The 25,633-nt window shown below is 34.0% G+C and overlaps 2 protein-coding genes across 2 annotated transcripts; one reads left to right on the forward strand and one right to left on the reverse strand.

Annotated features, from left to right (window-relative positions):
- Nucleotides 1–315: 315 nt before the first annotated feature.
- Nucleotides 316–2,620, reverse strand: LOC106364646 (putative hydrolase C777.06c). Its single transcript, XM_013804177.3, has 9 exons — nucleotides 2,330–2,620; nucleotides 1,877–2,012; nucleotides 1,589–1,716; nucleotides 1,335–1,482; nucleotides 1,139–1,244; nucleotides 988–1,046; nucleotides 866–901; nucleotides 683–792; nucleotides 316–600 (listed from the first exon to the last, which is right to left on the reverse strand). Exons 1-9 carry the CDS (start codon nucleotides 2,506–2,508, stop codon nucleotides 543–545), a joined length of 960 nt encoding a protein of 319 aa, XP_013659631.1. The 5' UTR covers nucleotides 2,509–2,620; the 3' UTR covers nucleotides 316–542.
- Nucleotides 2,621–3,048: 428 nt separating this feature from the next.
- Nucleotides 3,049–6,111, forward strand: LOC106367284 (pentatricopeptide repeat-containing protein At5g41170, mitochondrial). The gene has a single exon (XM_013807023.3). It carries the CDS (start codon nucleotides 3,235–3,237, stop codon nucleotides 5,668–5,670), a length of 2,436 nt encoding a protein of 811 aa, XP_013662477.1. The 5' UTR covers nucleotides 3,049–3,234; the 3' UTR covers nucleotides 5,671–6,111.
- Nucleotides 6,112–25,633: the final 19,522 nt, after the last annotated feature.

The following is a 25,633-nucleotide window of genomic DNA, read 5'->3' on the forward strand; positions in this document are numbered from 1 at the left end:
GTCAGAACCTAAAAATAACTATAGTTGAACATGTATTTTGTTGTTTTGTTGATAGCTCACGATGAGAATGATCCGTGACTAGAAATGATTACCGTGACTACAAATGAATATGAATCTAACCATACGAAACCAAGCCTTTTGAGTGGTCTTTTACTATATTATTTGAGAATGATTTTCTGTAGACTTTCTATTAAAAATCTGACTAATGTAGTAATCAAAATTTCAACCATAAAATAGTTTTACGATGAACTGCTTTTTCTTTCTTTTGTTATTATTTTAACAAGTATATCAGGAAAAATGCAAAAAGATAATAAAGCAAAGGGTTTAAATGCTAAACTATAATTTGGCAAAGACACAAAGATCCCAACTTAAGATTAAAGGTTTAAACAACAACAACAAAAAGAAGGTTTTAGTGCATCTTGAAGAGAGCCGTTTTCTCATTTCCGTCTCTCTCTTTCTCTCTTTGTATCCTCATCTTCTGATTTAGATGCTCAGCCTAAAAAGATTTAATGAAAAGGCCAAGTAATGTTTTTGTTACCTCTTCATAGGTCGATAGGGACTCTCAAGCCATCATGCGCAAGTTTTACCGAGATCCCTTCCCTAAGAAAACCAAACATTGCAACAAATAAATAAGATTACACCTCTCTTTCTGTGGATGGTTTCTTCTGATACAGTTTTCTACCTTTTAGACCATTCATCAAGAAACTCATTGTCCTTGTGGTGATCAAACTCGTGAGTCATTCCGATTAGAAGAGCCCTTTTGGGACTCAGTCTTTTGATCGTCTCTAGTGTCTACATGAGAACAAAAGTAAGCATGCATAAAACATAAAAGAAGAAAAAAAAAACACCTTCAAATTAAGCTAACCTGCGGGAAACATAAGTGGGTGTTGTGGGATCCTGTCTGGAACGTCACGATAAAAGAAAGAATGTGAAAACATCAGAAAAATGGAAAAGCAAACTTTAATGCATAAGGATGATATGCGTTACCTTATATAATGTATCCAAGATAAGAAGATCCAATTGTCCACCACCAGATTTTGATATGACTGTATAATCCAAAGGCAATAGAGTCTAAAGTTATCTTGTGTGAGAGTATCAATAACACACACGCTCTAAGAAATTTGTTACACACACTTACCATACTCAGTGCTTGGAGGAAAGCGTGACACATCAGATATATACGCCACTCTTGATTTTTCTCCAAAAAGGAAACCAAGGCAGACGTAGTCTTCTCCATGCATCACCTAAGAGGCATAAACAAGATTTGAGTCTCCGGATAGATCAAGCAGGGAGACATGAATCACTATTTCTAACAGAGGGTTTGAGAAACTAACTGGAAGTGGCGTGAATGATAAGTCTGAAGCTAAAAATGGCTTCTCACAATCTTCTTCGATTACTCTCCAGTCCAGCTGTGTAACCCGCCTAACTTCTTGGCCTTCTTTAAGTTTCTTCTGAACCAGATACGGGAACTTCACAGCAAGACTGTTATGAAGAAAGAAAAGAAGGCAATTGTCGAAACTACAGCTTTCAAAGTCTAGAAGGTCAAACTGAAAATAAATAAAAAAGACCATGAAGATGTTATTATTACCTGTCCATAGCATATTGGCTTACGAAAATAGGAGTAGGATCTATATCATTGGTAGGACTAAATGGTTGCACGGAGCGTATATCATCCAGGCCAAGTACTGCATCAGCATGCTCATGGGTTAAAATGATCTGCATGTCATGTAAAAAAAAAATTAGTGCTTACATGCATGGACTCGAGAATTGTAATTCAAGACTTAAAATTTGCCTCATGTTAGCTTTCTTCATACATTATCTCAGGCATGTTAGATCCTTTTCTAGGCACGAAACAAAATATTCATGCACGACTTACAGAATCAACTTGAGGAATGTTGTGAAGAGTGAACCAACGAAGGACTTGTTCCCTGAAGGTCTTGCCAACGTCGATTTGAATGTATTTATGTTTGCCATCACTTTGGCAATAATCAATTAGAAGTGAAGTGTTTCCCCTGCCAAAACAAAAAGGACACATAACTCTTGCACTGAAAAGAGAATCTCGAGTCTAAAATAGGGAGGAATCAGCTAACTATAAGATGGATCATCAAAATCAAGCGCCACACACAATCTTAAAAGTAGGACGCAAAGCTAGACTAATTGAATCAAAGGAACATAACTAAGTGATCTCACAAACCAAGAATTAAACAAAATTGATGAAACCCAAATCTCAATTTTAAGGAATGTTCAATGTGATCACCGACATGCAAGAAGCAAAAATAAAAAAAAAACTAAGATAGCAACTCCACACTCGAAGGTATGTACAATGTACCTGTAGTTAGGGTTTTTCTCTGGCGGGATCGAGAGAGACTGCGAGCAGACGTAGCAGGGAGGATCTGATTTCTGGATCAAACACATTGCGTTAGGAACCGCGCTCGAACATCCCGTTCCCAGGAATATCAGAGCCGATCCCTCGCCACCGTTCTCACTCGGAACCGAACCGTTCATCATCGGAATATGTATGTTTCCTGTGAGAGAATATGGCAAAGGAAAAACTCGCTAGTAATAATAAAAAGAGGTAACAGAAGAAGAAGGGTGTCTTGTCGACGACGCAAAGGGGAAGGAGATGAAGATCAAATATATTTTATTTTATATACTAACGGTTACGTTTGTCACGTGGCGCACTCTTGACGCCTCTCAATGTAACTCCTGCTCCTGGTGGTTGTGGGAAATTGGATTCCTTTTCATATAAACTTCATGTTAATACCTTTTTCGGATAAATCTTGACAAATTTTCCTCATTTAAAATAAATATTTTATTATTTCTTTCCCTGACTAAAATTTATTGTATGATTTGTTAACACTTTCGGATTTTTAAGACTTTTATTTCTTTTGTCTACCTACTTAAATTGATAAATTTAATTAAATTTCACAAAAAAATAGAGCTCACAGCTCATGCACCAGCCAGAAATCGAACCCGGGTCTGTACCGTGGCAGGGTACTATTCTACCACTATTTGATATGCCTCGCTATATACAGAATATAAATGCAAACTCCATACATTCTCTTTATTTTTCCCAACACCTTCTCGTGGTCACACCCTAATAGTAAAGATGATTCAAGTTCTTCCAACTTTCAAAATCGCTTTCTTTCCGTTACTTTGCTCTGTGAAGAACACTACGATTGAGTGACAACTAAAAATTTGTGAAGAAGCAACTCGTTTCCGTTTATCTAATTGATGTTGAATCTAAGGCTTAGTCGCCTTCTTCGTCGACCCTTACTCCGATTCTCCAACGGCGAAACTGACGCATCTATCTCCACATCTTCCTCGGAAACTCCTCCCTCCAATCATGGCCCCTTTAGAGAAGGAGTTTCTCATCGCGAAGATGACCACCTGTCAGGAGAATTCACGCAATTGGGTTTCGGAAAGTCGCCGCCTTTGAATGTCAGTGAAGCTGAATCTGGAGAAATTCGAAACCCTAGCTTCAACAGCTTTGACGAGATAGACGAATTGGGAGGAGAAGAAGATGACGAAGACGATGAGGAAAGCGTCGACGAACGGGACGATGATGATTTTGCTGTTCTGGAATCTTTCGGGAAGATCCCACGATCGAGAGAAGACGTTAACAGTAGATTCGACGTGGAAGAAGATGAATCTAGGCATCCTTTGGTGAGAGAGACAAACCGATTGATTAATCTCAGATCCTCTTGGAACCCAAAGCACGAAGGCGAAATGAGGAATCTATTAAGGAGCCTTAAACCTTCGCAAGTCTGCGCCGTTCTACGCTCTCAAGACGACGAGCGTGTTGCTCTCAAGTTCTTCTACTGGGCGGATCGTCAGTGGCGGTATCGCCACCACCCCGTTGTGTATTACTCCATGCTCGAGGCTCTCAGCAAGACCAAGCTCTGTCAAGGTGCGAGGAGGGTTCTTGTTTTGATGAAACGTAGAGGTGTGCATCGAACTCCTAAGGCGTTTTCGCTTGTGATGGTATCGTATAGTAGAGCAGGTCAGCTGAGGGATGCTTTGAAGGTGTTGACTCTTATGCAGAGAGCTGGTGTTGAGCCTGATTTGTTGGTCTGCAACACGGCTATTGATGTTTTCGTGAGGGGGAATAGGTTGGAGAAAGCGTTGCGGTTTCTGGAACGTATGCAGGTTATTGGTATAGTGCCAGATGTGGTGACTTATAATTGTTTGATCAGAGGGTATTGTGACTTGAGTAGAGTTGAGGAAGCTGTTGAGCTGCTAGAGGAGATGCCTAGTAAAGGATGTGCGCCGGATAAAGTTAGTTACTATACCGTAATGGGCTTTCTTTGCAAAGAGAAGCGGATTTTGGAAGTGAGAAACTTGATGGAGAAAATGGAGAAAGAGCATGGTCTGGTGCCGGATCAAGTTACTTACAATAATCTTATTCATATGCTCACAAAGCATGGTCATCCGGATGAGGCTCTTTTGTTTCTTAAAGAGGCTGAAGGAAAAGGCTTTCGGATTGATAAGGTGTGTTATAGTGTTATAGTTCATGGATTGTGCAAAGAAGGAAGAATGTCTGAGGCAAAAGATCTGATTAACGAAATGCTGTCAAAGGGACATTGCCCTCCCGATGTAGTAACTTATACAACAGTTGTCAATGGCTTCTGTCGTTTGGGTGAGGTGGACAAAGCCAAGAAGCTGCTTCAGGTGATGCATTTACATGGGTACAAACCAAATACTGTGTCGTACACTGCTCTGTTAAACGGGATGTGCAGGACGGGGAAATCGTTAGAGGCGAGAGAAATGATGAACATGAGTGAAGAGCAATGGTGGAGTCCAAATTCTATTACCTATAGTGTACTTATGCATGGGTTTCGTAGGGAAGGGAAGTTGTCTGAGGCATGTGATGTGGTAAGAGAGATGGTGCTAAAAGGCTTTTTCCCAGGCCCAGTTGAAATCAACTTGCTGCTCCAGAGTCTTTGCCGGGATGGGAGAACACACGAGGCCAGAAAATTCATGGAGGAGTGTCTGAACAAAGGGTGTGCTATCAATGTCGTGAATTTCACTACAGTGATTCACGGTTTTTGTCAGAACGATGAGATAGACGCTGCTCTCTCACTGCTCGATGACATGTACCTGATCAACAAACACGCAGATGTCTTCACATATACCACTTTAGTTGATGCACTGGGAAAGAAAGGTAGAATAGAAGAAGCAACGAAACTTACGAACAAGATGCTTCATAAGGGCATAGATCCCACCCCTGTCACATACAGGACTGTCATCCATCGATACTGCCAAATGGGAAAGGTTGATGATCTCGTGGCTATACTGGAGAAGATGCTGCTGCGGCAGAAATGCAGGACAGTGTATAACCAAGTCATTGAGAAGCTTTGTGGTTTGGGAAAGCTCGAGGAGGCAGACAAAATTTTGGGTAAAGTTCTGAGGACAGCTTCGACATCTGATGCTAAGACATGTTATGTGCTTATGGAAGGGTATCTTAAGAAAGGTGCACCTCTATCAGCATATAAAGTGGCTTGTCGGATGTTTAACCGTGATCTGATACCTGATGTTAAGATGTGTGAGAAGCTTAGCAAGAGACTGGTTCTGGAAGGAAAAGTTGAGGAGGCAGATCAGCTAATGCTACGCTTGGTTGAGCGTGGTCGTATTTCTCCCATTCCCTTAAAACAGTCCATGGTATCATAAGCATCGTAACCACAAACTTCTTGGTAGACTGCTTGAGGGCTCATGCGAAAAGAGTGATGGAATATAACTACATGCTGTTGTATTTCGTCGCTGGTTAGACACGACTTCCAGGTCTCAAGCCAAGCACCTAGGCTCTCACTCCGGAGCGGTCAAGGATTTGGTAGTTGATGCTCTTGGCTACCAGTTATTCTGCTTCACATACTCCTGGAAGCGACCCGTTAACTACTCACTGTTTCAAATTTAAGTGAAAACTTACTATCAAGTTTTAATGTCTCTGTCCTCTTAAGTTTTTCTTACTATAGTTAAGGTCACCGATTGTTTCTCTGTGTTTGCATTTGTGTCCGCATGTCATAATAGTTAGAACATTGTAATATGGGATACGCAAACGAAAATGCAAAGAACCAATTGTGGCCTAATTCATGTTTCTTTCTGATTTGTACTTTACTTAATAGCAAGACTATAGGTTGTTGACACTTCACAGTCATGCAATGCTAAGTATACCTCTCTATTTGTTGACACTTTGATTATTCTGAGTAGTGAGTTTATTACAGACTGATGTTTTGCTGGTTGCTGCTTCTTCATTGGATTACGTAAAAGGTGCAACTGAGAAAGCGTGACTGTAACACCAAAGTTTCTGGGCATTTTTTTTTTTTCCTCTGGAATTTTATTGAAAGAATAACGGACAAAGCCCAAGACCAACAAAAACACAAAAGGCCAGGAAAAGTCAGCATAAGAAAGACAAAGCCTAAACAACAGGCCACTTCACAATACAACTTACGGGCCTTAAGCCCAAAGAGGAACAGTAGGGGAAGATGCCAGCTCCACCACCACGTGTCCGGACGCCCGGCGCCCAATGAACACGCGTCACGAATGGAAGGCACGAGCTCCCTCCGGAGACAAAGAAGCGGCAGGATTGACCTCCGCCGTCAGCGGCGCGGAGAAGAAACGGATCGGATTCGTTCTTCACAAAAACCCTAGACGCTCATCAGATATATGCTTTAGAAAAGATATACAACCTACGTCAATCAATCCAACAACCGTAGACTTACGATGGAGGAAGGAGAATCGGTCGGACTAGAAACCACGAGAACCATAGATCAAAAAAAAAACGGGATGAATCCGATGAAAGCCGCCGTCAACACCAAAGCTAGTGAGACGCGGAGACTATAGCCAGCCGTCCTCATCGGAGAAGAAGATGAGAACGCCGGAGGCAAAAGCCGGACGACCACCGTGGAACAGATGCGACGCCGGAATCAGAGATACGGTCGGATGCACCGAAGCCGGAAAGGAAGCTTAAACAGAGGGCGATTCAACACCAAAGCCACCGCCAAAACAAGACTGCTAACTCTCTCTCTGAAAGATTTTGGAGAGATAAGAGAGAGAGAAAGCGTTAGTTTCTGGGCATTTAGGATGCTCATTTAATCTGAAAGTTTTTTGCTATTATAATGTTGAGAAATATTACATAGACGATTTTACAGTCGATAATTTAACCACCATATGAGAATACACGTCTGACTGCGTCACTCACGTCTAACTGCGTCACTCCGAGCCGCACATTTAACAAATGGGAAGTTAAAAAAAGTGAAAAGCATCCATTGTCTAATGGATATGACATAGGTTTTCTAAACTTTTGGTATAGGTTCAAATCCTATTGGACGCAATATCAATATAGATATAAATATATTGATATTTATCTATTATTTTCATTTTTATATAAGAATATTTTTATTCTGTTTAGAAAATTTATAAGAAATAAATATTATAAGAAATAAATTCTGAATGCTTTAAGATTTAATATTAAACATATACATATATTAGTTCTATACTTCTATATATTATATATATACTTAACGTAAATATACTTCTATTTTTTATAATTTCTCCTGAAGTACAACAATATATTGAACTAATTCAACAAGTCGACGCGTAAGATATCCAGCATCTGATGTGTGGACCGCAATATCTACAACTCCTTTACGGGCTCCATAGCAAAAAATAATATATTCTGTTAAAGACAATTCTTCGCGTAAATTGCTTTGAATAGGTAAATCAATCATTTGTCTTTGGGGATCCGACATTAATCCTCTCGTACCTACTAACTGATGTACTTGAGATGCATTTCCTCTAGCTCCCTAATTGTGTAATGAAGACCTCTTGTAACTTTTTTTTCCATAATCTGTATAATTTGCAATTTCTGGGGTTTAAATTCCACACCTTCTGGTGTAAAAGAAGTAATGAACCTTAAACCACTAGATTAAGGGTTACAACATCAATTATGAGAAGAAAAAGTAAATATTTTTGGTATATCTTTACACATCGCTTTATCATTAAAGATATGAATTATTTTCTGTATTTGGATATAGTGAAGTTGTTTGGTTTCTTGTTGCATTAGAGCTCTGTTATTGTATTTTTGTATTTTTTTTGGTTTATTTTGCTTTGGGGTGAACCTAATGTGTTGAAGGTACTTATAAGACATCACTTTCGTGATAATGCCTGTTTATTGGCTGATTCTGATTATCTGATAGACTCAAAAACGAAATCTATATTGTAAATATCGCTACTCTTCTTCAGAATATAGATTCTACTTTTATGAAGTATTCTAAGATTTCGAGAAAACGAAATCTGGACTTAATTTGAATGTCTATAAAAAGTAGAAATTGCATTTTGTACTTAACACGAACGTATACAAGAAGTAGAAATTGCATTATGTATTTTTTCATGATTCTACAAAGTATAGAAGGTGCCTTCTACAGATAAAAAAAATTTGTTTTTACAAAAATTAAGGAAGTTTCAGTTAAAAAAATATTCCAAAAATATTATAACTTCCTAAAACGTGTTCTGGTCGATTTTCTATGTCAAGATATAAAAAAAAAATCAAATTTGCCTTTATTCTTCATCAATCTTATGATTTTTTCATAGTTTATCTTGTGATTTTCACAAACTCTTGTTCTATGATGCATATCTATACAATATGTGGTGTATGGGAGAAATTTAGGGTTCGGGTTTTCTTTTGTTCTTTTTTTGTTACCATTTTGTTTTTTCTTTTCTTTTTTTTATTATTATGCTTAATTGTTTAATATGAAATCTATTATTATGTTAAATTGTTTTTTTTGACAACACATTTTTAATTGTTTAATATGAAATATATTTTTATGTTTAATATTATTATATTTAATTTTTTTTTTTGACATCACAATTTTTTTTAATTAAACCTTTAACATTTTCATTATTATATTTAATTGTTTAATATGATTAATCAAGGTTAGTTTTGGGATTATAAAAAAAATTATACTATTAGGACAACTTCATGTTGATATTATACTATAAGGACAACCATGTTGTTCTTTTATACCATTTTGGCAATTTTCTCTATTTTTAAAACCCGACCAAAAGATGAAACTAGATAACTATTTAGGTCACAACTTAATATGATTTGATCCAATTAAACTTGTTTCAAAATCCTTATTTTTATGTTTTTTTGAATATATATATATATATATTAAATATGTTACAAAGATCTATCTATATTATTATTTTCAAAGTGATTTTAATATTTATTTGATTAGATAAGTGACTAAAATTAATAAAAATAAAAATTATTCATAATCTAAAGATATATGTAAAAAGAAAAGATAATTTTGATATATGTTGTACTGTTATCCAGAAAATATCTTTTAGTAAAATGGTTAAAATTTAACAAACAGAAAAAATAACTAAATATTTAGTAAAATTATTAATTCTCTATAATTAAAAAGAGAATATCGAGGGATTTATAAATTTATTTATTATTTATTAATAATGAAGTGTACAAAATAATATTAAAAGAGTCTATTTATAATTAGTTTAAAAGTATATGAAAAGGATATGCAAAAAATATTCTTATTCATTTAAATTTTGAATTAATTAATTAACCATTGATTTTACAAATATATTCATGATATATTTTACAAATATATTCAGTATATGAAAAGGACAATGTGTGGAATATCCCCAATTAAGATCCAAATTTGCTGAATGCCCATAATTATGGATAACCCAAAAAGAAGTAACCTTTTGACACTGTGCGGACGAAAATGCCCTTATGATTTGTCGAAAACAAGTAACTCTAGATTTATCAGCTAAATATTTACATAGCATGTAACAATCTATATACCAACTAACATATCCGCTAATAATTTCAGTATCATCTAACAATCTATGTATCAAACAAATGTATCAACTAACAAATCATATATCAGTTAATGAAACTATTAACAATTAATTAGTTATCTATTAAATAGCTCAAAATCTATTTGTAACAGCTAACACTTCATGTATCGATTAAGAATCCATTAAAATCCAAATAATAGCAGATAAGTAATAAAATACTTACTAACGTATATATTATCTAAAAGTTGATTGTGATTCGAAATTGGAAACATTGGAATTGGGGTGAGATAATAAGATTAGCATTATGTGTGTCAAAAGAATCAGAATAAAAAAAAATTTGTGTTGAATTAAAAAATGATTTGAAGAATTTGTACGAGAGATAAAGAGATTAGAACACATAAAAGAGAGAAGAGAGAGAGAGAGAGAGATAAGTGTATTATAATCATTAAAAATATTTAAAATAAACAAGGTTATATGACAAATTACATGGGTTTCTGAGTGTATCTACGCCAATTACTCTATATTTAATACTGGTAAAAGATATCAATGTTTTAACATATTTTCCTATTAAAATAAAATTTACAAGGTTAGTCCATTAAAAATCACACATGTAAAAATCGGGTGATTCTGTATTTATAAAAGTGATGAAGCATTAAACAGTTAGGATGTGGCAATAAAATCTCTCAAAATTATGGAAAAGTATTTAATTGGTAGAGATTGTAGCTTTTATTTTGTTTGCTTTAGAATATATTATTATGTAAGTTTTTCTGGTGTAGCTGTAGATTTTACTGCTGTAGATTTATATCAATAGCTTTCAAAGTACTAAATATAAAGCTTTAGAAAATTGATTCCCAAAGCTAATATATTTTTGTTTTTTAACTTTAGGGCTGTAGCTTTAAATTATTTATTTAAAGCATGATTGATAAACCAAACTGGCTAGCTGTAGAAAGAAAATGAGCAGTGAAAAACACTCACAACACTTACCAATCACCACTTATATCTATTTTCTCTTAGAAATTATTTGAAATACCATAAACTAAATATTACTTTTCAAATATACTTTCAATAAAAAATGCTCTAATATTTTTAGTTTAAAATTTAATGATTATTTATAGGGTTTCTTATTTATGGATGAGACTGGTTTTATAAACTTTATAAATAATTTTTAAACATTTATAAATGATTTAAGAGGGTTAGTTTAGTATTTTTCACCACAAATTTAATATATTTATGAAAATAGTTATTCTTTAAAATTAAATATTTTATAAAATTAGAATTTCCATTTTCTCTTTCTTTTCTATTTTTGTATTGCTAGAAACTCCTTACAAAAATTTCTACCCACCAACTAGCCTACCAGGTTAGTTGTGGATGCCCACAGCGTGAGAACTGTTCAATCTCTTTACAGTACTGTTGAATGTTCTGTGGTTAGTTAGTTAGCTTACAGTTACAACTTTACAGCAAAAAAAAAAAAGTTTGTAGAAACTTGATGGCTTTGATTGAACTATCATCCAGTAAGTTTTGTTTTTGTTACTTTATGGTTTAACAATAGGAAGTTAAATTCTTTGGCCTTGGAAGCCTAAATGAACTAGATACCGTTCGTTTAGTTTAATCACAAACAACCTTGTTGAATCCTTCTTTTACTTCCCTAGGAATCATGCAGCCACATTATTGGGGTCTACCGGTGCTAAACCATGCCATTAGAAATGCAGGATTATGTTGTTCCTCTAACGTTCTTCTGTGAAAACATAAACATTTATATAATATTTCCTTCTTTTCTTCCATACTTTTCAAAAGCTGTGTTTTGCATTTCATCTTATGGTTTATTTATTGACATCACTGAAGTCACTCTGCGACAAAACACCAAAATTCATTTAGGTTGTATCCTTTAGCAACTAAAATATCTACCTTATTTATGTATTATTTTTTTTTCACCTATCTCTACAAATGCAAATACTGTATGTGTTTTTTGTGTCATTTAGGTTAAGTTTAAATGTACACTGTTTTTTGTCGGCTTATGTTTGCAATCACTTACCTCGTTGGCTTATTACTTTGTCATAGGATGTACTACGCGTCGTCAAGAGAAAACACATTGGTTATGGCCATACATTCTTTGTGCTTGACCTAGACCGTGTCTTTAAAGATATTTTGTATTTTTTTTTATACAATCGCTTATCGCTAAGCTTATTACTTTGCGTTAGTAGTTGGGACGTATTACGCGTTTGTCAAGAAAAGGCACATTGGATGACCATCCATTCTTTGTGCTTGACCTATAATTTCGTCTTTGAAGATCTTGTGTTTGGTATGATCCATTGGTATAGCTTCTTGGTAGGCTTCAAGCAAAGAAATTTTAATTAACTAATATAAACTCTGTCCATGTGATGGACATGATAACTACATGGTGTTGTATTTGTTGTTAAGTTGATAACAATTAATAATATAGATCATGGTGTTGTATTTCTTCTTTGATATTCCTGGCGTGTGGAAGCCGGGTTAATCAGAACTCGTTATTCTGTTTGTTACTCGCAATTTTGAATATAAGTGACACCTTACAATCAAGTACTGATATAAGTCTCAATCCTCTAATTAAGTTCTACTTTAGTTAAAGTCACAACCGTTCTTTAAGTTTGTTTTCCAATTGTTACAGTCAATTATTTATTTTATATTAGATTGTGATTTAATCCATGTTCAAACCCATATGAGCTCAAGTTTATATATTAAACCTCATATAATAAATGAATTGAGGTAGCTTATGATAAACCCAACTCATCACGAGTATAAGATAAGATGACTAATTTAGTTCATTTTGACACCACTACTCATAAGTCATAACAATTGAAGTGATAAATAGTGAGGTATAATGTGCATTGATTGTATGACTTCTGAAGTGTCTTTGCTTTCTTTTGGGTAATAGTCCTCCTATTACGTAAAAATAAAAATAAAATCAGGTATCAAAGCAACTTTAATAATATAGTGTAATTTTCCTTGATTCTATTTAAATGTTATAAAGGAAGGTGGAACGATAATCTCTAATGAAGATAGGAGAAAAGATCAGAATTGAATGAGCAAGATTGGGGTGTAATAATTACAGAGAGATTGCAGAGATTAGAATAGTGAATTGGAAAAGTCGGAGGTGAAGGCGACGAACATTCTGCGTAGAATAAGATAGACCTATTATTTTTGTTCAGCCCAGATTTACTGGACCTGTTATATTTTTTGTCGACAAAATAAAAGTGATGTGGCAAAACAGAGCTTCATGATTGGCCTGAATAAAAAATCCTACGTGGCACGCTCGTTGCTCTCCTTATTCAGCTTTTAGTAGTGTTAGATAATTTATATGTCACTATATTTAATTTATAAAATTAAAAAATGAAACAAAAGCTCAAGTGTTAAGATATATATATATATATAGTTTTAACTCAAAAAATACCAACCTCATGAATTAGTTAAGCTTTAATGTAACTTGTGATCTAAATTAAGCTTGATTATTAAGTTCATTTATAAATGAGCCTAAAAGATGTCCATACTTATGAAAAATTTAAGCAGAGTTGAGCAAGCTTATGAACTTACGGCTTATTTTGACGTTCTTAATTTTGCGGAGATGTTTCATTATATGTCATGTTAATTCTGAAAATGTTTTAACCACCAGTAAAATACCAACATTTGTTGTGGTTTTTCGGTTTAAGAAAATTTCATTTTCACGAACTGTTTAAAAAGAAATTGAGATTTGATTTTGGGGCTAAGATAAATACTGAGTCTAAGAGATTGTAAATTTTTTTCAATTCACATAATCAATAGACAAACCCTAAACAGGTTTTGCCTCAATACATTTTTGCTCTTGATTTTCTTTGCTTGCTCACGTTAGTCCACGTTAGTTCATAATGGCTATAATGTTTTATTGGTCTTAGTTTGGTTTGATGCATTTGAGAAGGCGTGGCTATATCTCTATAATATTATTTGAGAAGTCACTTTCCTATGTGTCGCTTTCACGTTAACTCTCACGATGGTTGATTACACTGATACCGAAATCACTTTCCTATGTGTCGCTCTCACGTTAACTCTCACGATTGTTGATTACACTGATACCCTTAATGAATTAACTTACATATAAAATACTATTATTTTTTATTTTATTTAGTTTCCTTTTTAAAAATTTCGAAAATATACACATATAATAAAAAAGAAATTTTTTATAAAGTAAAAAAAAAGAATTGAAAAACGAAAATATATGTATATATAATATGATTTCATAAAAAAGGAAAGTTCACAAAATAGTAATATTACATTTAAAAAATATTTTTAAATAACATAAAATATTATTTTGAAATAATAAAATACTTTCTTTATATCTATATTTTCTTAGATGAAAATTATAAATTTCTATATAACATGATTTCATTAAAAACAATTTACACATATAATCTTGATATTAGAAACAGAAATATTATTTCTTCTAAAACATAATTTAAACAATACAAAAAATTTCAAATTAATAAAAATATTTTTATGTACCTATATATTTTCTTAGATGATTACATAAAATAATTAAGTAACATAAACTAATATATGTTTAATTATCTAAAAATATTTTATAATTAGTAATATTGAAATTTTTTATTTATTTTTCATAAATTTAGTTGACTATAATATTTTTCAATTACAGGAAATTATCGAAAAATTATATTTTACTTATATAATATTATTTTAAATACAATCACAATTTTTTTACTGCTTATTTTTAAGAGTTTCATAAATTTAGTTGACTATAATATCTTTCAATTACAGCAAAAAAAATATCGATAAATTATATTTTACTTATATAATATTAGTTTTAAATACAATCACAATTTTTTACTGCTTATTTTTAAGAGATATTAAAAAAAAACTAAAAAACAAATTCTAAAATAAACATCATTTGATCAAATAGTTACAAAATAGTTTAATGAGGTAGATATATTATATTTTATGATTATTAAAGTTATTTTTTCTTAATATTAAATATGTTTTTAAATTTTAAATTTTTTGTTTGTGGAACTTAATAGAACCGTATCAAAATACCAAAGCAAATACGGATTCTCATTTTTAAGATTATTCAAATAAATTTTAGTTTTCATTCAATAAATCAAAGGTATAAAGTTATTTAGAATTTTTAAAATATTTTAATTATTGTAAATATTGATATGTGTACATGAGCTTTCAAAAATGTATCAGCTACTTACGCATGTAACTTCACATTGATCATCCTTTATTTTCTAATATTTTAAAAAAAACATCAACATATAATTTGATAAATGTTATGAAAATACATGCACATTTGACTTAATTATAATAATAAAAAATTATACTTAATTTTTAATTTGAAAGAATATATGTAACTCAATATACTCACAACATGAATGATTCGACTAATCCAACTTATATCTAAAATCATAGATTTAACTACGATAAGATTATATAATTTTATAAGAATAGTAATATATTTTATAAATATAAATCATAGGACAACTCAAAAATATTAAAAAGGAAAATAAAATATTAACCAACTGTTACAATTTAGTTCTTTTGTAAAAAAAAAATATATATATATATATAAATGAGACTTCAGAATATTATCGTTTCGTTATATTAATTTATGTAATTTTGAATCATACACTTTAGTTTATTTTTTTATTTCATTCTAAGCACAATATATCTTAAGTTATACATAATCTTCATAAAATATATTTACATATCTAAGATAACAACCACATAAATGTAAATAAGAAATTAATTAAAATTTTAATATATAGAATAAAAAATATTACAGTTGAATTCATATATGTAATCTAATTTACCCAAATGATAACTAAATCGACTAAAAACAACAAAACCTATTAGATATAACATATATAAAAATTAAAGTAATATAATATTATTAATATAAATGATACACATAAATTATAAATTAATTTAATATTAAATATAAGTAGCAATCAATTATTATAATATATTTACTTTAGCAATATTTATATCCGTGCATGAGCACGGGAAAATCACCTAGTAACCAATTATAAAAAGAAAAAGAAAATATTTTGGGAAAGGTAGGATTTAATGGCTAAGGACAGAATAGATATCTTACACATCGTTACAACATTAAAGGTATCCATTATTTTCTGTATTTGCTGTATACAGAAGTTTTTTTTTTTTTTTTGGCGTAAATTTGGCTGTATACAGAAGTTGATAGGTTGCTTGTTGCATTAGCTCTCCGTTATTGTAGTTTTGCTGGTTCTTGTTTGATGTATTGACGCAGAATTAAGCCCGTCACTCATTTTTTTATGTGAAACTGGTGATGTTGAATGTACATATCTCGTGATAGTGGCTGGCTGATTCTGATAGTAAGCCAAATTAAAGGTGAAAACTGAGAAAGTAAAAGTAAAGACACCTCCTCAACTACTGTTTTTGTCGTAGGATTTTTATGATCTTCGAACAAAAGATCATGTCCATATACTCCCAGTCTCCCATACACAACCATTCTATTGCTGTTTGTTTTTTCATGTAAGGCGCGCTACGAGACGTTCTCGTTTTTCTCACGTTGAAAACTCTGTTAATTACCATATAGTCCCATACACAATCATACTTGAAAGAAAGTGTTACTTTCAAGAATCTTTTGTGAAAAAAGTATTTTTGGAAAAAATATGTTGGTGATGTGATTTGTTGTTTTGTTTGTAATGCTAAAATGGTATTTACCCGGTTTATGAAAGCGATTAGATTTATTATTGTCCTTTAGCGGAGGATCTATCTACAGGGTTCTACCTTAGACCACCACTATCCCTGTTTCTTAACTGGGTTTTTAAAGAAAACTAAATTTTAACCCGTACACCCGTGCGGTTAACATTTCATTTATAAATATAAAATTTTATATTATTTTATACATAATAATTTATGATAATATATTACTGTCATTTTAAAAATAACTAAATAGATGATATATAGTTCTAAATATTAAAATTTATCATATGTTAACAATTTTATTTTTTGCAAAATTATTACATAATTTATGAATATTAATCATTTCAAAAGGTGAATGATATTTTAGTCACTTTAAACGGTGAATGATATTTTATTTATTTATCTTAATGAAAGTATTTTTTCAAAATATATTGGTTTACCAATTCAACATAATTTTAATATGTTTGCAAAAAAACATAATTTTAATATGTAATTCATTAATTATTTCTATTTTAATATAATGTAGAATATACTTATAAAATTTATAAAATTAGTGAAAAATTTCATTATTTTATTTATAATAAAATTTTAATTAAAATTAATTTATAATAATATTATACTACTAATTGTGAAATTAATCAGTGTATTAATTAAAAGAATATTTAAATTTTTTAAAAAAATTTGTTTGTCTTTTTCTCAACATATTTTTTTATTCCTATAACTAAAATTTAAATTTATAGTTAAAATGGATTTGTTATTAATATCCTTATTATTATTTAGAAATGTTATACATTAAATAAACTAATGTAAACAATAAAAAAATTATTTGAATATATGAACCTAGACTTCTAGTATGACTATTTTGTAATAGATAAAAATGATATTTTTATTTTAATAGAAAAGATAACTCATTTAATTAAATCTAAACTAAATATAAAGTATATTACCGATCCTAAAGTAAGAATTTTGATGACCGATTCTAAAGTGGGTTTTGGAAACAGGTGTCAGCCAAGCATGGATTCTATTTTTCTTTTCTTTTCTCTTTTCTTTCTTTTCTTCTCAGTCTTGTATTCTCAGTCTCGTGTTCAATCGAAACACACCAAGAACAATTGAAACCCGTAGTCGGGTTCCCCATCATCATCACTTCTCCGTCTCGTCTTCTCTGTCTCGTCTTCTCCGTCTCATCCTTCTGCTTTCTGTAAGTGTGTATTTTTGTCGATGAGGGTTTTGATTGATCTAGTGTTTAAAGCTCAATCCCTTTTTTTTTTTAATTTTGCTATCAGGAGATCGAAGAGAGGAAGATGAAGATAATGACCTGGCCTTAGGCAACGAGTTTACTATTGGATATACTTGACTTACAAGATAACTACAAATCTAGATTATCTTAGCTGTACATATTCTTAGAATATGTTGAGTATATTACTTTGTCATGTACTTATAAATATTGTACGTTGATCATTCAATAAAGTATCATTCTCTCATAAGTCTTATATGGTATCAGAGCTCTGATCTCTCAAAACCTTTCTTTTTCTTTTCAAAAATGTCGTCTGAATCCAGCGCCGCCACTGCTGAACGCACCGCGGTTTACAACTCAAGTGATCCTAACAACTCACTTCTCTCGGTGAACATGGGCAACATCACCAAACTCACCAACACAAACTATCTCATGTGGAGCAAGAAGATCCATGCTTTACTCGAAGGTCATGAACTTCACACCTTTCTCGTTGCACATGACTCCATCCCTACGCCAACTATTGAAACAGATGGTGCAACAGAACCAAACCCTGCATATATCACATGGAGGAGACAGGATCGCTTACTCTACAGTGCGGTCCTAGGTGCGCTCTCCCTCCCAATCCAACCTCTTGTTGCCAGTGCCACTACCACACATGAGGTATGGAGCACGCTTGCTAGTGCGTTTGGTACTCCAACCAGGGGTTACATACGACAGCTGAAGTTCCAGATCAAAAGCTGCACTAAGGGTTCCACAACCATCAGTGAATATCTACGCACTATGAAAACGAAAGCTGATGAACTCGCGCTACTAGGCAAGCCAATGGATCCTGAGGATCTCATTGAACAAGTCCTTGCTGGACTTCCGGAGGAGTACAAACCTGAAATAGATGCTACCAATGGTCGTGACAATCTCATCTCCTTTACGGAGCTTCACGAGAAACTGGTAAATCGGGAAGCGATGATACTCTGTGCTCAACCATCATCTCCAGCCTTCCCAATCACGGCAAATCAAGCATCTCGGTCCAAAAGCAACAACAACAACTGGCGCAATCAAACTCCTCAACATCATCAGCAACAGCAACAATCTCAGGGTCAACAACAACAACAAAACCGCAACTACACAAGGCAGTCTCGTCCTTATCTTGGAAAGTGTCAAGCATGTGGCGTTCAGGGTCACAGTGCTCAACGCTGTCCCATGTTCCGTGTTATACCAACTCAGAATGCACCCTCCTCAGGACAGCAATGGCGTCCCAGTGCCCATCAAGCAGGTCTCAACACGATGAACCCTGAAGGCTGGCTCATGGACAGTGGAGCAACAAACCACGTGACATCAGACTTCCACAACCTGTCACTTCACAACCCATACACGGGAAGTGATTCCATTGTCATTGGCAACGGCTCTGCACTTCCAATAACACATACTGGTTCTTTTCGCTCTCACACTCCTACTCGAGACTATACATTTAACAATGTCCTTTGTGTGCCGTCTATTCATAAGAACTTGATCTCAGTACATCAGTTCTGCAATGATAATCAAACCTCTGTGGAATTTTTCCCTTCTATGTTTCAGGTGAAGGCACTGGACACGGGAGCAACCCTGCTGAAGGGACTGGCTAAGGATGGTAGCTACGAGTGGCCTTATTCAACTCTAGGAGCTTTTTCTGTTTCAAAATCATCTTTGTCTCATTGGCATTATCGCCTTGGACACCCTGCTTTTCCAATTCTTAAAACAATAACATCTTCGTTTTTACCTTTGGTTTTATGTAATGCCTTGGAGTCTACTCCTTGCAATTCGTGTTTATTGAATAAGAGCCACAAACTTCCTTTCTCTACTACTACAATCTCTTCTACTCATCCTTTACATGTCTTGTTCTCAGACGTATGGACCTCACCAGTCCTAAGTGTCGATGGCTATAAATACTACTTGCTTATTGTTGACCATTTTACTCGTTACATGTGGTTTTTCCCTCTTAAACTGAAGTCACAGGTAGCAGCAACCTTCACTCGGTTTAAAACTCTGGTGGAAAATCAATTCAACCAACGTCCGTACTCTATACACTGACAACGGGGGAGAATACATTGCTCTTGCCTCCTTCCTGTCAACACATGGTATCTCACACCTTACAACTCCACCACACACGCCAGAACACAATGGCATGTCTGAACGACGTCATCGTCACATAGTGGAGACTGGACTAGCACTCCTCACACACGCCAAAATGCCTCCTACATACTGGACATATGCATTTGCCACAGCAACTTACCTCATCAATCGCATGCCAACAAAAACACTCGCTATGAAGTCCCCATACTCTCAGCTTTTTTCAGAGGAACCGCATTATGCAAAACTCCGAGTGTTTGGTTGCTTATGCTACCCGTGGCTTCGTCCATACACATCTCACAAACTCGACCCCCGCTCCCTTCCATGTGTCTTTCTTGGGTATTCTCTAACTCAATCTGCTTATTTATGTCTTCACTTACCAACTTCACGGCTTTATGTCTCAAGACATTTCGAGTTTTGTGAAAATAACTTTCCTTTTCCGAGTTCAACCTCATCTTCTGCTCACCAGGACGAGTCTGAACCCTCTTGGGTTCCGACAGTGACTCCACTAGTCAATGATTTCAGGTCACTCACGGCTCCTCCAGCACCAGCTATGCTCACGTGTGCAGATCCTTTGCCGATGAACACGACATCAGCAGCACCGGCTCACGGTGTGGCAACAACATCAACAACACCTCCTGATCAAATCACGACAAAAACGACTCAACCTGAGCCTCCTACTTCATCGCTGGAACAAGTACCAACGAACAATCATCAAATGGTCACTCGAGCAAAGAACAAAATCGTCAAACAGAATCCAAAGTACTCATATTCGGCTCATCTAGTACTTGCCAGTCTTGACCCTCACACGGTGACTCAAGCACTAAAGGACCCTCTATGGCGAGACTCTGTCAGCGCAGAATTCAACAACTTCATACGCACTGACACGTTTGAACTAGTTCCACCCTCGTCGGAACAGAACGTTGTTGGCTGCAGGTGGCTGTTTCGAACCAAGTTCCTCCCTGATGGCACCATTGACAAACGAAAATCTCGCCTCGTCGCTAAAGGCTACACTCAACGTCCAGGCATTGACTTTCATGAAACCTTTAGTCCGGTTGTGAAAGCTCCAACAATTCGAATCATCATCAGTGTTGCAACTACGGGGGATTGGCCGCTGCGACAACTTGACATCAACAATGCATTTCTCCAGGGAACTCTCGATGAAGATGTTTATATGCAACAACCTCCAGGCTTTGTTGACAAGGATCGTCCCGAGTATGTGTGCAAACTCAAGAAACCAATATATGGCCTCAAGCAAGCCCCGCGTTCTTGGTACAATGAGCTCAAACGGTTCCTCCTGCAAGCTGGATTTCGCAACTCACTTGCTGAGGCCTCTTTATTCTTCTTTAAGGATAAATCTGTGACCATGTATCTTCTTGTGTACGTTGATGACATAATCATCACAGGAAGCTCTCCAACTGCAGTCCGGTCATTCATTGATCTCCTCTCCAATCGCTTTGCCCTAAAGGACCTTGGAGATCTCTCCTACTTCCTTGGCATTGAAGTCACCCGCTCCAGTTCTGGTGTTGTTCTCTCTCAGCGAAAGTACATCTCTGATCTTCTTCATCGAACTCTTATGACATCTGCAAAGCCCACTGCTACTCCTATGTGTTCTTCATCGTCACTGACTCTCACAGATGGAACACAGCTGTCTGATGGAACTGAGTATCGTACAGTGGTTGGTGGTCTGCAATATCTCTCTCTCACTCGACCGGACATCTCATTTGCGGTCAGCAAGCTCTCGCAGTTCATGCACAAACCCACAACGACGCATTGGGAAGCAGCAAAACGTGTTCTCCGGTATCTTGCTGGCACTATAACAACTGGTCTCGTCTTCAAGCGTCCCAACTCACTGTCTCTCCATGCCTTCTCCGATGCTGATTGGGCTGGCAATCGAGATGACTATACCTCCACTGGAGCTTACATTGTATTCCTTGGACAGCACCCCATTTCGTGGTCAGCTAAGAAACAGACGAGTGTCTCCAGATCATCTACTGAAGCTGAATACCGGTCTGTTGCTAACACCTCTGCTGAAGTTTGCTGGGTCACCTCACTTCTTAACGAAATAGGTGTTCCTATACCTGCTACTCCCACTGTATATTGTGACAACATTGGCGCTACTTATCTTGCAGCAAACCCTGTCTTTCACACCAGGATGAAGCACCTTGCACTTGACTATCACTTTGTTCGCAATCAAGTTCAGGCCAAAACACTGCACGTCACACATGTCTGCTCCGCTGATCAGTTAGCAGATGCCTTGACCAAACCCCTGCCTCGTCGTCGGTTTGAGTCTCTGTTTATCAAGATCGGACTTGTAAATCGCCGTCCGTCTTGAGGGAGCATATTGGATATACTTGACTTACAAGATAACTACAAATCTAGATTATCTTAGCTGTACATATTCTTAGAATATGTTGAGTATATTCCTTTGTCATGTACTTATAAATATTGTACGTTGATCATTCAATAAAGTATCATTCTCTCATAAGTCTTATATTTACAACGTCAATGGCCTTAGGCAATGAGTTTCCCAGTTCGACTAATGAGAAAGGTCGTACTGGTTACTCCGGTACGCATCAATCAGACAATCACTCTGTCTTTAATTTTTTTTTAAAAAATTGGATTTTTATAATGTTTGTTGAGTGAAAAATTTGTAGGTGTAGCAACGTTCTGCAGGGTGAAGTCACTATCTTAATTAGATGAAGCAATGTTGCCTAAGGCCGTTGACGTTGTAAGTCACTATCTTAATTAGGATAATACGATGGATGCTTGTGTTGAATGCTTCTGATGAATGGTTGTGATGTTTTAGTGTTACATTAAGATGAAGACTTTGAACCCTATTACTATTGAGATGTGGTTAAGTTAGGACAAACTCTTTGTTTTCTACAGAGAGCTATGGCACGCTTGTGCTGTTCCTCTCGTGACAGTCCCTTGTTTGTTGCTGGTCTCTTCCTTTTGCTCTGTTCTTGAGTTTTAATCTTTATCATATATCATCAGAAACTGCTACTAGTTTCTCTGTCATTAGTATATGTTTCTCTCTTTTGCTCTTGCAGCGTTCTTAATTTCTTATTCAATGCTCCATGAAACAAGATGGTCACTTGTAGGTTGGTTAATCTCGCCTTGTCAAGCCGGAAGAAGAGAGAGCGGTGACAAGGTGAAGCCGGAAGTGGAGACAACGGTGAAGCTACGGCTGAGGCGGTGAAGCCGAGGAGTACAGACGGAAGTTGGGCTAGTATCATTTTCTGGTTTTGATTGTTTGGTCTCTGAAGTTATATCATTCATAAGAGTGATTAGGAAGTGTTTTTGGATTATGAAAAGACCAATTTTTTTAAGAATCTTTGATTAAGAAACTTTCATTGGAGGACAAAATCTAATAGTTTTTTAACTAGAGTTTTTAAGTACAAATAATTACTTGACAGTTATTTTTGGATTCACCCCCTAAGATGAACCTATAGGTTCACCAACCAATAAGATTTAGTTATTTTAAATCTGATATCTTTTAAAAAAGAAAACAAAATATTGTCAAATTATATTACGTTTTTAAAATTAAAAAAATTATAAATAAATAAAAATAATAGTAGTTACAAAAAAAAATTAATACCATAAACAAAACACTAAACTCTAAATCTAAATCCTAAACCCTTTGGTAAACCCTAAACCTTTTGATAAATTTTAAATTCTTGAATTTAAAAAAAAATATTTTTAACACAATCAACAAAACACTAAACCCTAAATCCTAATCCTAAACCCTAAACCCTTGGTAAACCCTAAACCCTTGGATAAATCCGAAACTCTTGGATCAAATCTTAAACTTTAAGATTTATGATTTATTCAAGAGTTTAGGGTTTACCTAAAGGTTTAGGGTTTAGGGTTTAATATTTGTTGGCAGCGTTAAAAATACTTTTGAAAAACAAATTCTTTTTTTTTAGATTAAAAAATCTTTTTTTTGTGATTAATACAATTTTTATTTTAAAAATATAATATAATTCAATAATATTTTGTTTCCTTTTTTAAAAGATACTGAATCTAAAATGACACAATCCTATTGGTTGGTGAACCTGTAGGTTCACCTAGGGAGTGAACCCAAGAATAAGTCATTACTTAAATAATCACTAAGAAACTCAATTGGGATTATAGGGTTAATCATGCTCTAAGATATATGATATTTACGTCAACATTTAGCAGTTAATGCCACATAACCTTCAAGGGGTAAGAGGTTACTTGTGGACGTACACCGACAGAGATAACTGTTCAATCTATTTTCAATACTGTACAATGTATAGTGTTTTCTGTGGTCAGTTGGCTAACAATTAGAACTATACAGCAAAGAAATGGTTTGTAGAAACTCGACGACTCTTATTGAGCCATCGTTTATTAAGTTACTAGGTTAAGACATGTGTCTTGCGCGAAATGAATGTTATATATATAAATTATTTTATATAATTTAATAGCTTAAGTAATTTATAATATTTTTAAAAAATTAAGTTGTCAATATTTTTTCAAATTTTTTATCAAAAAAAATTGTTCAAAGTACTTTCAAAATTAAGATATTTATATATTTTCTTATATGACATATATTTAATTTAAAATAATATATATATATATATATATATTTATTTTTAATACTTATTAAATGAGACTTTCAACTTATATGATTTTTTAATTTGTATCATGTCATAACAAAAATTTTAAACCATAGATCACAAAATTTGAATGTGAAACTTTTAAAAGTTTTAGTAATTTATACTCGTTTTTTAAAATTCAAAATATAACATATAAAGAAAACTTTTAATTTTTATTAAATGGTTACTATGGTTGTTTTTTTTAACGCTGATTTATTACGATCTTACAATTATGATATAGGAAAGATTACATCGACGATTCGACAACCGACAATACTACCTGCCTAATGAAGACCTACACCTAACTGCGCATCACCTGAGCCGTCCTATGAAGATTCACGTCTGGCCAGATTTACTTGCACCATGTTGAAAATCCCTTGCAAGCCTTTTCCTCTGTAGTCTGCATAATTGTTTAATAAACTGCTCTCTCCGGGACGTGAAACCTGGATTTCTTGTAATCTGCAATAAATTGTATAGTCTGGGATTCGAACCCCAGACCTGGATGTAGAAGCCTTTAAACCTTAACCAATAGGCTACGGTGCTTCTACTAAAGCACATTAATAATGTAATTATGGTTAGTTTAAAAATTAAACAAATATAATATAAGACACTTATTTTTATCAAATCTTTATTTTTTAAAATCATTAATTGTCATATATATTTTAGTCATATTAGGAAATTTCATAATTTTATTTATGGAAATAATAAAGCACATTAATAATGTATTTATGGTTAATTTAATAAAAAGTTTATTATATATTTAAATAGACCAACCTATTTCTCTAAGGATTCTAAAAATCATTCTAATGATGACATGTGGCTACAAAAAAATGTTGTAATATTTCTCGAATAATATATAAAGGATTTGGCATCTTATGTATTGATAGTATACCCTTACAAAATTTAGCTATGGCAAATGGGTTAAGTGGAAAAAATTTAACCTTTAAGGTTAAACAATAATATATATTGTGTAGTTAAAAACTTCTGTGACAAAAAAAAAGTTTAGTCATGGAAGCCTTAGGCGAACAAAAGTAAAAAGATCCCTCTTGTTACTTTACCCATAAACAACATCGGTGAATTCTTTACTGCTCTATGAATCATGCAGTCACATTGTTGGAGTCACCCGCTTCGAATCCATGCCGTTGAACTG

This window comes from Brassica napus, chromosome A9, assembly GCF_020379485.1.
Source record: "Brassica napus cultivar Da-Ae chromosome A9, Da-Ae, whole genome shotgun sequence".
Classification (NCBI taxonomy): Eukaryota; Viridiplantae; Streptophyta; class Magnoliopsida; order Brassicales; family Brassicaceae; genus Brassica; species Brassica napus.